The 13,423-nt window shown below is 36.4% G+C and overlaps 1 protein-coding gene across 2 annotated transcripts in view; it reads right to left on the bottom strand.

Moving 5' to 3' along the window:
• Positions 1–13,167, bottom strand: part of LUZP2 (leucine zipper protein 2) — a 684,014-nt gene extending 670,847 nt beyond the window's left edge. The window contains exon 1 of one of the 2 annotated variants that reach the window (XM_031941821.1): positions 12,629–13,167. In XM_031941821.1, the coding sequence (XP_031797681.1) occupies positions 12,629–12,690 (62 nt within the window). In that variant the 5' untranslated portion in view covers positions 12,691–13,167. The remainder of the gene's footprint in view (positions 1–12,628) is intronic. The other variant, XM_031941822.1, reaches the window with a different exon arrangement.
• Between the last annotated feature and the right edge of the window lie 256 nt (positions 13,168–13,423).

Raw genomic sequence — 13,423 nt, 5'->3', positions numbered from 1 at the left:
TGAGCACCTCCAATTACCACAAATATCCTACATCAAACACAGTAAGACATAATAATCTCAAGGTAGAAAAATAATTGAAGTTCAAAAGATATTTTTTCCCTAAAACATAACTCTATCAATAAATAAAAGCATATAGGCTATTTCCTGCCTCTTAAGAATTGATTATTAACTTTTATACTCCATCTACAATACCTAGCAGCATCCCACAAGGGCATATACCAACACATATTGGCAACATGGGCAGTGAAAAGAACACTCAACTTGGAGTCAAGAGACTCAGACTTACTCGGTGTTTACTTACGCTCAAATCACTGAGGCTCTTTGAGCTCTGTTTCCTCACCTGTAAAATTATTGAGAATAATTCTTTCACTTTGTGCTTCTTAATGATTATAGTGAGTGAAATGCTTTCAGTAATATTTACATGAGTATTTTGGTTAAGTCCAGAATTTCAACTTGGGCGTTAGTTATTGATTTTTTTTTCATTTTTTTCCCATTTTCTTTCTTGCATGTATGTTTTACTACAAATGGTTCTCAGTGGGAGTGTGAAGCAGCTGAAGTGTCCCAAGTGGAACATAATACAGGCCTGTAGCACCAGAATAAGATGTATTATAAAAACTCAAAATCTTCTTTGACTGCAAATGTGTACACTCAGTCATACATTGGACAATTCTAAAGAACAATTTTGCTTTCTACATATAAATGCATCTGGCAAGATCAGTCTACGATCAGCACAGCTACTTTCACATGGTTTTCACAATAAATACTGAACATAATCAATTAATAAACCAGAAGAAATATTAACTCCAAATTAATTTTAATCCATTGCTACACATAAAACCCAGAGATTATTTATAGCCCTATTCCTTGACAACTGGCAAATTCCCTGTTGTGGAGATACCACACCATGACAACTCAGAATCATTTTTATAGGTCAACATATACAAAGCATTGCATAATCTACCCACCACTTTTCCAGAGAAAATTTCCACTAATGTCTAAAATGTACACAGAATATTAACTTCAAGTCTAACGGAAAGGTCAATTTGGAAACTGACACATAATGTAAAGAAAAATAGCTCAAACGGTGGGTCCAAATACTACTTCTGTTATTTACTCTCTGTGTGACCCTTGAATAAAACATTTAACACCAATATTAAAATATCTGGCACTTATTTTTTAAGTTTATTTGGTTTTGTTTTTAGAACCTTTAATAATGGATAAGTCCATCACTACCTCTCAAGGCACATGCTCTTGTACAGCTCTCATTTTCAGAATTTTTTTCTTTCTATCACCCCACTCCTACATCAAACCTACATTTGCTTCTTTATCACAACCACCCATAGTTATTGGTTCTGCCCTAAAGGCCCAAGTGACCCAAGATTAATCATTCCTCTACATGAGAAATTATACAATGTTATGATAGTACAAATGCCTATGTGATCAAGTACCTTATCTGTTGATGGTGGTTAAAGAAAAGCACATTAAATTAAATTTAATAATAGTATCAATAACAGCAGAGTTTCCAAAGTACTTTAAGTTTTTCCAAGCATATAACATACATGAAATTCTTTGATCCTCACAGCAATGCTAGGTGCCTGATTCTTTCATTAACCCCATTTTTATATTAAGTAAATTGAGACTCACAGACATTAAATTTGCCAGAGTCATGCAACCAAAAACTTCTGAAGAGAATTTGATATTTTGGTCACCCTAATTCCAATCCCACCACTGTAATCTCTACAAATCTGTATTTGGTCATATCCAATTCTATGACACTCCATTTGGGGTTTTCTAGCCAAAGATACCAGAGCAGTTTCCCATTTCCTTCTCCAGCTTATTTTGTAAATGAGAAAATTGAGGAAAATGGGATTAAGTGATTTGTCAAGGGTCACACAGCTAGAAAGTATCTAATTTGACCTCAGGAAGATGAGTATTCCTGACTTCAGGTCTATCACTCTATCTACTGTGCCATCTAACTGCTTATTTTTCTACAAATAATATGAGGAAATCTATCTCTCCACTGAAAGGTGTCCCAGTGCTCACAGCAATGAAAATCAACACAAGTCTTTAGGGGAGAACTAAATAAATTTTCCCATGCAGCAGTCCTATTGTTACTTAACATAAGGATCAGTTACAAGAAGACTGTGATTGAAAGGTCTCAACTGGCCTCTTAGTATTCAGAATGTTTGACATAAGAGATTTATATCAAGATTCTAAGACTTACAAAAACTGTTCATTTACTCTAAAAACCTTTTAGTTCACTAATCAAGATTTATTCCTTGTTAATCACATAGAAGCAAATTTTTAAGTAGTTTACATGTGTTGTGGACATTTCTTTGCTTCTATTTTTTGCCAAGCTATCGCTGCCCAACATTTCCTTCCTCTCTCCAGATGCTATTCATAAAAAAAGGATTATTTTAAAGTGTTTCCACTCCCCTCTATCTCCTCCCAAAAAAAGGAATTAGGTGATAAAGACTGACTTTTCACTTTCCTAGGCATATTTTCCTTTTCATTGAAGATTGACTGCCACAAAGGATATCTATCAAACTTTTAGAGAAATGAATCTCTAGTGGTAAAATTTCAATCAATCAATATTAGAAGGAGATTCTTAGGAAAGGGAAATGTAAACAACAAGAGGAAATCATCTGTCAAAGCATAAGGTTGATCCTGATCATGTATATTTATTCCCTTTCCCTCTTTTCAGTTTTCCTGTCTTTGTCAGACCTTTATTCACTACTTTCAGGGTCAGCCAGCTGAACTATATCCAAAAATTTGCCTCTCCCTGCCAGCTCCTGGACAAGACCATTTGAAGATTTCATTCAAATGATGATTTATTTTTTGGGGGTATTTACATCTAGTGGAAGCAATTACATCATATATTCTCCATTATTGGCTTTGGTGAATAGAAAGGAGACAGTCTCAAGTTCTAGGACATGTCCTTTTCAAGCATAAAACATAACTCTGGACTCTTAAAATTTTTTATTAAAGCTTTTTATTTTCAAACATATACATGGATAATTTCCCAACATTAACCCTTGCACAACCTTGTGTTCCAATTTCACTCCCTTTCTCCCCTCCCCTAGATGGCAAGTGATCCAATATGTGTTTGTTAAACAGGATAAAAATAGATATGAAATCAAAAATATGCATACATATTTATACAATAATCTTGCAGCACAAGAAAAATCAAATAAAAAAGGAAAAATATGAGAAAGAAAATAAAATGCAAGCAAACAACAACAAAAGAGTGAAAATGCTATGTTGTGATCCACACTCAGTTCCCACAGACTTCTCTCTGGGTATAGATGGTTCTCCTCATCACAAAATCATCGGACTGGACTGAATCATTTCATTGTTAAGAAGAGCCATGTTCATCAGGATTGATCATCACATAATCTTGTTGCTGTGTACAATGATCTGGTTCTGCTCATTTCACTCAGCATCAGTCTCTCCAGGTCTCTCTGAAATCATTCTGCTGATTATTTCTTATAGACCAATAATATTCCATAACGTTCACATACCATAACTTATTCAGCCATTCTCCAACTGATGGGCATCCACTCAGTTTTCGGTTTCTAGCCACTATAAAAAGGCACATTTGGATCTCTTTCCCTTCTTTAAAATTTCTTTGGGATATAAACCCAGTAGAAACAACAAGATCAAAGGGTATGCACAGTTTGATAGCCCTTTGGGCACAATTCCAAATTTCTCTCCAGAATGGTTGCATCTGCTCACAACTCCACCAACAATGTATTAATTAGACTCTTAAATTCAATAAACATTCTAAATTCACAGAAGACAGTATTTTGAATATTTAACTTATGGATCCACAGAATTTAGGGACTTGAAAAGGATTTTACAATTTATCTAATACACTAGGCATTTGACTGTTGCCAATGGCATCTGGATGAGTCAAGTTAAACTGATCATGAGTGACAGGGTTGGGAATAGAACTCACATCTTGATTTCCAAAACATTGTACTTTCCGGCATGTTATCATGAAACATGGATAGATGGGTGAAATAGTATGTAGACTTCTAGATTTGGAGTCAAGGAGAACCAAGTTCAAATCCTGCCTCAGAAATTGACTATCTCTATGATATACAGCAAGTCCCTTGACCATTTTCAACACCACTTTCTTCATCATAAAATCAGGGATAATAGTAGAGTCAACTCCCAGGGAGGTTATAAGCACATAATGAGAAAATATCAAGAACTTTTCAAACTTTAGCGTATATTGATATTTTATCATTTTTTTATATGCCTGGTCTATTTTGTCAGCATAGAAAATTTCCTTAAGAAACAGAAATGGCAGGACTATCACTAAGTTTTCAAACGTAATTTTAGCAGTGTTTTATTGTATTTTGATTTATTGTGTTAAATATGTCCCATTAATCTGGTTCAGTCAGAACTGGGGAGTTTGTGGACTATCTATTTGATACCTCTGATGTAGAAGATAAATCTTGGCAGTAGCCTAAGGCACTTAGATATTACTGACATGGTGGTAAAAAGGGTACAATCCAAATACTCCTAACTTCTAATCCAGTTCTTTAGCTACTATGCTATGATATCTCAAATACTACCTGGCATCTTTTTCCCTTTTAAAGGAATTATGACACCTCTTTAAAACTAGCAATAGGAAAACATATACACAATTACATTTTAAGGTAGAAGAAACCTTCATTTTTCTCAGTTTTTTTGGTTGTTGCAGGGGTTCATCTCTACTATATAAACTTTAATTTCAGATGTACAAGTCAAATCTTACTCCATTAGAGATTTATCTGGAATCAACCACAGGGTGAATTTAATACTCACAGATAATCCCCAAATATTGCATTTGAAAATTATTAATGGGAACCATCTGAAGTCTGGAATTAAAATTTCAAAATGTCAAAATTTTCAACCGCCAATTCATTGCAAAGCTGAAAAGTCTCTTAAGTTCTTGAGGATCATAAACCTGGAACATTCTTAGAATCCACATAAGTCATCCCATTAATTTTAGTGATAGAGTACAGAGGATCAAAAAAGAAGAAAACAGCAATGTGACAAAAAGCAAATTAATCATCACATTGCTAAGCTTGGACTCAGGTCTCTACATTTCAAGATTAGTATTTTTTTTCGCACTATTTCCTTGATTATGTCAGATTAGTAATATTCCTATTTGAAGTGGACCCATAATCTTTTCAAATAACCATTTCAATCAATTATCAAACAATAAATATTTATTATGTGAATAGGACTACGCTAAGCAAAATAGATTACCAATTCAAAAGGATGACATTCTCTGCTATCAGTCATTTCATTTGACTGCTGAAGGGGAAGGAGATCTGGTATTTTTTAGGGTTTATGAAATATGTGAAGAGATATGCATTCTAAAAGGCAGAAAAGAAGAAGAAAAGCATTCCAGGTTTATGTGACATTCTGTCCAAAGACAAGTTGGCAGGAGATGAAATATTTTGCATAACAAACAGGAAGTAAAGCAGATTGTCTCAAGCTTACAGGGTAGGAAGGGGAATCAACAGGTCAATTCAGCAGGCCTTTATTAAGCACTGATTACAAGTTAAACCCAGAGCAAAATGCTGAAAAGACAACTATAAGCAAAAATCCCTGCCACAAAGGGTAGGGTAATGGGTAAAGACAACACACAAAAGGAAATTTAAAACAGATGATAGAAAGAAGAGAAAAAATGTGTAATTAGTTTTAAAAAATAGACTGGAAACCCATTATTATAGAAAACATGTTTAATGTTTAATGTTTAATTTATATTAATTTATTTTTATTTTATCCTCACAGCAATAGTGAGCTAGTGAAGCTTCTTGAGTAGAGAAGTAACATATTCAGAAATGAGCTTTAGGCATATCACTTTGACAGCTTGAGGGGGAGAAAGGCTGGAGACAGGAAGTTAAATTAAGTAGATTTTTCAATAATTTAATTGAGAAGTGATATGGGCTCAGACTAGAGAGATTCTGGTGTGAGGAGAGAGATGAATATAAGAGATGTTGCAAAGAAAAGACGGAAGAGGAGACGGAGATGGAGAGGAAGACAAAGACAAAGATGCAGGAGGCATCTAGAGGAGGAAGAGGAGGAGGAGGAGGAGAAGCTGAGGAAGAAGAAGATGAAGAAAAAGGAAGAAGAGGATGACAAAGAGAAAGGGTTAGAAAAGGAGAAGGAAGAGGAGGAAGAAGAGGAGGAGGAGGAGAAGGAAAAGAAGATGATATTAGATACTAGAAAATTAAATGCATTGAAGAGCAACCAATGGTTAAGTGAGAGTTAACAGTCAGCAGTGACTTCTGGTACACTAACTGTGGGTGACTGCAAAGAAGTGAATACTTGAACAGTTACAAGAAAGATTTAGGGTAACAAATAGTGAGCTCTGTCTTAGAAAAGTTGATTTGCAGACGCTTAAGGGACACCCAGATGGCTTCATCCAGCAGATCAATATACTGATGGCTCAAATGACAGACTGATTAGAAGAATAGACTGAACATTTATTAAGCATTATTTGCCTGGCACTGTGCTAAGTGCTAAGAAATGCAAATCTAATAAAATGACTCCTGATCTCAAGAAGCTTACATCCTAATGAGGGTAGAAAACACACAGAAGAAAGATAAAAAGTTAGAGATGGGAATAGGGATTACCCATATGAAGGAAACAATCAGTAGGTATTTAGGGAGTCATGGGGTTAGGTATAAGCATGATTGGATGTGTGTACTTTCTTAAGTGGAGAATCATGGATGAATTAACCAATCAGAGATGGAGACTCAGCAGGCAGTTAATGATTCCAGTAAATAGATATCTAAATTTGGGAGTGATAAGCATAGTGGTGATCATTAAACACACAGAAACTGATTAGCTTACCAAGTAAGAATAGAGGCAAAGGAGAAGAATAATAGTAGTTTTGGCTCAGATTGCTGAGATAAACCAACACATTGGAAATCCATGGATGACTGAGAATATTAAGACATACTGGAAAAAAAAGCCAGGAGAGATCTGTGTCATAAACACCTAGGGGGAGAATATCCAGAAGGAGAAGATGGTCAACAATTAGAAAGAAGCCAAGAACAATGACACTTGGAAAAAGGCTTTTAAATAAAGAGGAAATCAGTCACCTTGAAGGAGGCTGCAGTTCAGTCAAGAGGTAGGAAAGTCAAATTGGGAAGGAATTAGAACCAAGGAGGTGATAAATTGGAGTTTAACAGCATTTTCTTGGAGTTTGGCTGTGAAAAGAAAAAAAATGTAGAAAAATAGTTTGAAGATATGATAGTATTTAAAGGGATGGAATTTTTGCCTGATTTTTTTAAGGCTAGAAAATATCTAGCCATGTTTAGGGACATCAGGGTAGAAGGACATTGGGAGAGTTTAAATATTGTGGAGATACTGGAAGGATCCCTTTAATAGATTCTAACTAAATATTAATTGTCATTTTGATGGGATATAACTAAGTGAATTATTTGTACCAACTTCATGGTAACCAAGCTCAAAATTTTTCTTTAGGAAAAAAATGCTTATTTTAAAAATGTTAATGATAATAATATATTGATATTAATTAGAAATATAAAATATAATTAACATATTGAAATGAAAATATAGTTATACATTTTTGGACTACAAAAACTGTGACAGACCAAATAGATTACATTTATCTCTATGTGGTGTACTTATTTTATTTTTTAAAAAATAACCTCTAGATGACAAAAGGTCATTTCTAGACTACTGTGAGATTCACAAAGTCTTTAGAACTTTGAGAAGCAAGTAGGACAAAGATAATTTACGTTTTCATTTTTGAGAAGAAAAAAATTGAGGCACAAAGAAAGCAAAGTACTTTATTATATTAATGTTAATTAGTAATATAATTAATATATAATATTAAAATATAGTTATAAAATTTTGAGCCACTGAAACTATTTAGACAACATCAGTTCTATCTATCTTTATGTATGGTGTACTCATTTTGTTTTTACAAAATGGCACCTAGATGACAAAAGAATATTTCTTCACCACTTTGAGATTCACCAAGCCTTTAAAGAAGCTAATAGATCAAATATTATTTTCATTTTCTAGAAGAGAAAATCAAAGGTCAGATAAAGCATGGTACTTGCCCAATGTTGCATTAAGTGCTAGAGCTGAGATAGGAATCTAGGCTTACTTTGTCCAAGTCTAGGACTCTTCCCATTCCGTAATGACTACTGTAAGTGATCCTGTACTATTTGACCTTCCAAACATACATATTAACTTGAAACTGCAGACAGAAGAACCAAGTAAATAGTAACCAAGGGTATTGTATATGTAAAGCACAGCACATCCTAAAAATAGATGCCAAAAGAAACAAGTGGTGTGTTTGCTAAAGATTCACAGACCCTAGTGAGACCTCCAAGGTGACACTTAGTAGGAGATCTATCAGAGGCCATCTGCCTCGGGGCCTTTCTTGATGCAGAATAATTTAAAGTTAGTCAACCTTCACTCTTCCCCACTCCCCCAACAAAGTAGAATGTATTCTCCCTAGCAAGTCATTAAAAGGGGAACTTAAAGATAGCAGGAGCTGAACCACAGCCAAAAATCAAAACTAAGGTAAAGCTAGGGAGGAGAGAAAGAAAGAGCAATGGATGGATGGACAGAGGTACTGAGAGACATAGACACAGAGAAAGAAAGCAACAGACAGACAGAGGCAGAGACAGAGAAAGGAAAAGGGAGAAAGAAAAAGAGAGACTGAAAGAAAGAGAGATAGAGAGAGCAGAAAAAGAGATTCAGAAAAGGCAGAGACAGGAGACAGACAAACACCCACAAAGAGAAAGAGGTGGGAAGAGGGGAGCAGAACATACACAAAGACAGAGAGAGAGAGAGAGAGAGAGAGAGAGAGAGAGAGAGAGAGAGAGAGAGAGAGAGAGAGAGAGAGAGAGAGAGAGAGAGAGAGAGAGAGAGAGAGAGAGAGAGAGAGACATGGAGAGAGAGAGAGCAAGACAAAGAGACAGAGAGAGGGAGGTGGAGAGGGAGATGGAGAGGGAGAGAGACAGAGACAGAGAGAGAGAGACGGAGACAGAGACAGAGACAGAGACAGAGACAGAGACAGAGAGAGAGAGAGAGAGAGAGAGAGAGAGAGATACAGAAAGAGACAGAAATGGAGAGAGAGAAAGAGACACACATGGAGAGAGACAGAGACAAACAGCAAGACAAAGAGACAGAGAGAGGAAGGGGGAGAGACAGAGACAGAGACAGACAGACAGATAGACAGAGAGACAAAGAGAGACAGAGACAGAGAGATGACATGGTGAGAACAAGGGGTAGGTACAGAGAGACCAAAACAGAAAAAAAAAATACATAAAGAAAGAAACAGAAGAGCAGATGGATAGAGCGGTAGAGACAAAGAAATAGAAGAGTAGACAGGCAGAGACGTGGCACAGAAAAATAGCTAGAGCCAGAGAGTCAGTCAGAGAAAGAAAGTTTACAAAACAATGGAATAAGCCTTCTCCTGTAGCGCTGGGAACTTTTCCCACCAATGACAGCTAAAGAATATGTGATCCAGCTATGAGCTTCAGTACCTTATATATGGAGTTAGATACCAATTGCTCTGCAATAGTTATGGAATATTTCTCTACAATAATGTCATTAGTGCACTCAGTCACCCTCCATGCCTTAGCTATTAAATTCCCAAAGAGAAGTTTAGATGTTTTTACTATCCTGTTATTGGATCCTAGACTAATGAGATGTTGTATTAGCCCCATTATTTATGTGATTCAGCTGCATTTTGTTAATTTTATAGCCCAGCACCAGAGCTGACAAGCTGGTTGCCAACAAATTAAGCCATGTTCTTCATTGCCATGGGGCTTTCTATTAAAAGAGCAAACTCTTGACAGTATAGACTAGAAAAGAAAAAAAAAAAAACTTCCCTGTAGGACAACTAGAAAGAAAACTTTCAAGAGAGAAAATGAAACGATTTCTTAGAATAAAAGTGAGAAATACTCCCTGTGTTATTTGTTTTCCAGAACCAAGAGAGAAACTGAAAAAGGTAGAGGGGTAGGAATGGGGGCAGATAAAAAGAAATCTTTGACTTTTTATGAAAACTATAACAATAATAATGACAACTAATCTTTTTTTTTTAAAAATCAGTACCTAATTTTTCAGCAAGTATACAATTTCCTTTTAAAATGCACATGTGTATTTTAGAACTTTATAACTATTAGAATTGACAGTTGTTAAGTTTTGACAGCTTGTGTACATAGTAAGTAGTGATGAAAATAAATTTCTAACTAGGATTCTCCTCTCTACACTCCCAACATTTAAAGAAGTTGACCAAAGGAAGACCACATTAGCTACTACGCAAGGAAGAAAAAGTACTGTCTTACTAATCAGATCAGTTCTGTTCAAATAGTTCATGGTAGATGTATTCTTCCAAGGACACCTTGAGGTAGAAAACTTTTTCCCATTCACTTGTGTGAGAGACAGAATTTGTGTGCTTTGTGTTGAATGTAAAAGAGGAACTCTCATTTCCTAAAACACATGCCTTTAAAGACAATAGCATACACAGAAACCATACATTTCCAAGAATGCTTAAATATCTCTGAAAGGATAGTCTTCTATTTGAGGTGATTAAAACATGATTGTTTCCTACTGTACAATGACATTTAAAGCATGATTTTCATTTTCCAAAAGGCAACATGTGCAAAATTATGAGGTACTTCAATTAGTCAATAAGATCAGTGACTCCAATGTAATAGCACCCTACTCAGATTTGTCACAGCTTCCAGATATTTCTCCTGTAACCCCCAGACTCACTATCTCAAATATGTCTAATTTGGGATCCTGGGAAGAAGGTTTTTCAGAGACTTGATGGAGAACAAAAGTCAAACTCTTGGGATCAAACATATACAGGAGAAGTTTCATTTCCAAAGTGATCCAAGAAGGATTTTATGCTCTAATTTCTCTCCTAATGAAGAGAATGATATTCATTTCTAATATTAAATACTTTATCCTTATAAAAATCCATTATCATTTTTCAAAAAAGAAAAGAATAGCCAGTGGTACTAATTTTATGTATCATATGAACCAATAGTTAAAATGGAAATTAATGATTTCTGACATGGTTAAATTAGTTTTTTTTTTTTTTTTGAAAGAGAAAACTTCTGTATAGAAACAGAGGGAGGAAGAGTTTTTTTTGTGTTTTTTTTTAATAACTGTCTGATATCATTGCAAGGCTGTGCACATGAGTTTAAATGACCATATCAGATTAAAGATATTCAATGGCAGAAACTTGAAGAAATACCCAGTTTAAGCTCTACTTTTCTCTAGAGGGCTCTTTCTGTAATAATGAAATGACAATACCAAGGTTCAGAATGAATGGCAGGAGGCATCAAAGAAGAATCCAGAGATTCACAATTGCTACAGTACTGTCTAAAGCTGAATCATAATATTAAAAGAGTCTAATTAGAAGAGGGAGCCAACAAGTTTAATACTTGGGATTTCTCTTCTCTTTCTTAACCATGGTTTTCTTCTGCTACTGAAGCTTCCAATGTATCATCAAAAAAGGGAACTCAGACTCCTGTGCAAGAAAATCCCAACCTACTTTTTTAAATGGGATATTAAATGAATAGTTTTGAAAAAAGAATTTCATATATACATATAGTATGTATATACTATATATAATATATATACACATACACACATATATGTATGTATATGTGAGTGTATATGTATATTTAAAAAGGTTCAGAAGCCAGAACCAAAGGGTGGAGATTTAGTTTTGTATCTTCCTGATTCACCATTTGAGAAAACAAAGAGCCAATCAATATGTTTGAGAACCTAACAGTGGGAAATCACAACATTCATCTCTAGGAACAATATTTCAAACTTCCACTAAAAATAGCTACTCTGTGCTCAGGTTTAATGCCTTGTCTATAACCAATGAGAATGCAGTGTCGTCTAATTGTATCTGACTGCATGTTGCAACAGTAGGGCCAGTGAGAGTGTTCAGAGCTGAGCTGCTTCTAACTTTTAATCACCTCGTGTGTCATTTAATTAGCTCCGATTTTACTTAGATTTTAGGAAACTACATAGATGTCCTCCCCATGTCTTCTAGCCCCAGGTTTAAAAAAGAGCATGGATGATTCCAGGATTCGAGGAACTTTCTTATCTTTCCACAGTGTTTTGGCAGATGTTCACCAGCCACATCTGGCACAACACACCTTAAAATGGACTTCTTGTCATAGGGAAGAGCTGATTCTGTTAACACAATAATACTATCAGGACACCATATGCTCTGTGTGTCTCTAGAGTGTTTGATGCTAACCTTTTAGTTGGGTCCCCCTGTGTATGATTAACTGCCAGTTAGCTACTCAGTACTCTTATGACTAGAGATATTTTCTTTTGTCCTCTAAGCGCTGTCTCTGCACTTTTGACACTTTCTCCCTTGGGCTGATATAACTGGTTAAGGGCTACGGTCTCCCTAAAGTGTTGGGGAAACTGTAATGGACAAAATGACTCTCCCAACTTAGGAGGTGGGGAGAGATGTGGACATGGAAGGAATTCTTTCTTTTTTTCTTTCTTTTTCTTTTGACCCTCATATCCAGCCTCCTTCCTAGCAGGACAAACAGTATTCCAGGCAGTGCGAGAGGGAATCAAATCTCTTTTTACTCACCTGGTGCTGAAGACCAGCGCTGGGAAGAGAGGGAACAAGTAGAATGCGGTGATGAATTTCATCCTGTAGTCTTACGTTCTTCCTTCTTTCTCTTTCTCCCTCTCCCTTCTTCTTGCCGCTTCTCTGCTCTCTCAGGCGCTCTCGCTCTCTCCCTCCCTTTCTCTTTTCCTGATTCTCTGATTTGCAAAGCCTGGCTCCCGAAAGGAGGCAATTCCCTTCCACGAAGGATTTCAGATCTCAAAAGCAGGCAGGCAGACGGACCTACAGACTGCCTAAGGAAGCGAGCTTCGAATGGGGGGCTGAGCTCCAAGGAGTGATGTCACAGGCAACGAGGCTGCCTCTGCAAGCCTCCTGTCGAATAGTCTGCCAGCCTCCAGCAAAGCGGCGACTCTATTGATGTCCTGAAGGATTTGTTATTACTAGCAGTTTAAGCGGCGACCAGGGAGATGGAGCGCAAGGACCATGGGCAGCACCTGGCACGGAGGTCCCGAGCCTGCAACTCTGCTCAGAGCATTGCTCCAGCTAATTAAATCAGCATCACTTGGCAGAAGGTGAGCTGAGCCCCACGGAGGAGGAGGAGAAGGAGGAAGGAGTAGGCATTGGTTAAAGTAACAGGCGGATTGCAAGCAGCCCATTGAAACCGCATGGACATGGGCTGGGGCTTTGGAGTTAGGATTTCCAGCGCTATTCTCGGGAGAAATCAAAGAGATAAGACTTGGGGGAAAATATCCGCTGTTAAAGATGCATCATAACCCATCATGCCATATCAAAGCCTTTCACTTGTGAAAAGAAACC

Source organism: Sarcophilus harrisii, chromosome 6 (assembly GCF_902635505.1).
Source record: "Sarcophilus harrisii chromosome 6, mSarHar1.11, whole genome shotgun sequence".
Lineage (NCBI taxonomy): Eukaryota > Metazoa > Chordata > Mammalia > Dasyuromorphia > Dasyuridae > Sarcophilus > Sarcophilus harrisii.
Note: the sequence above shows the minus strand (reverse complement) of the source record. Positions and strands in the feature narration are given on the sequence as shown.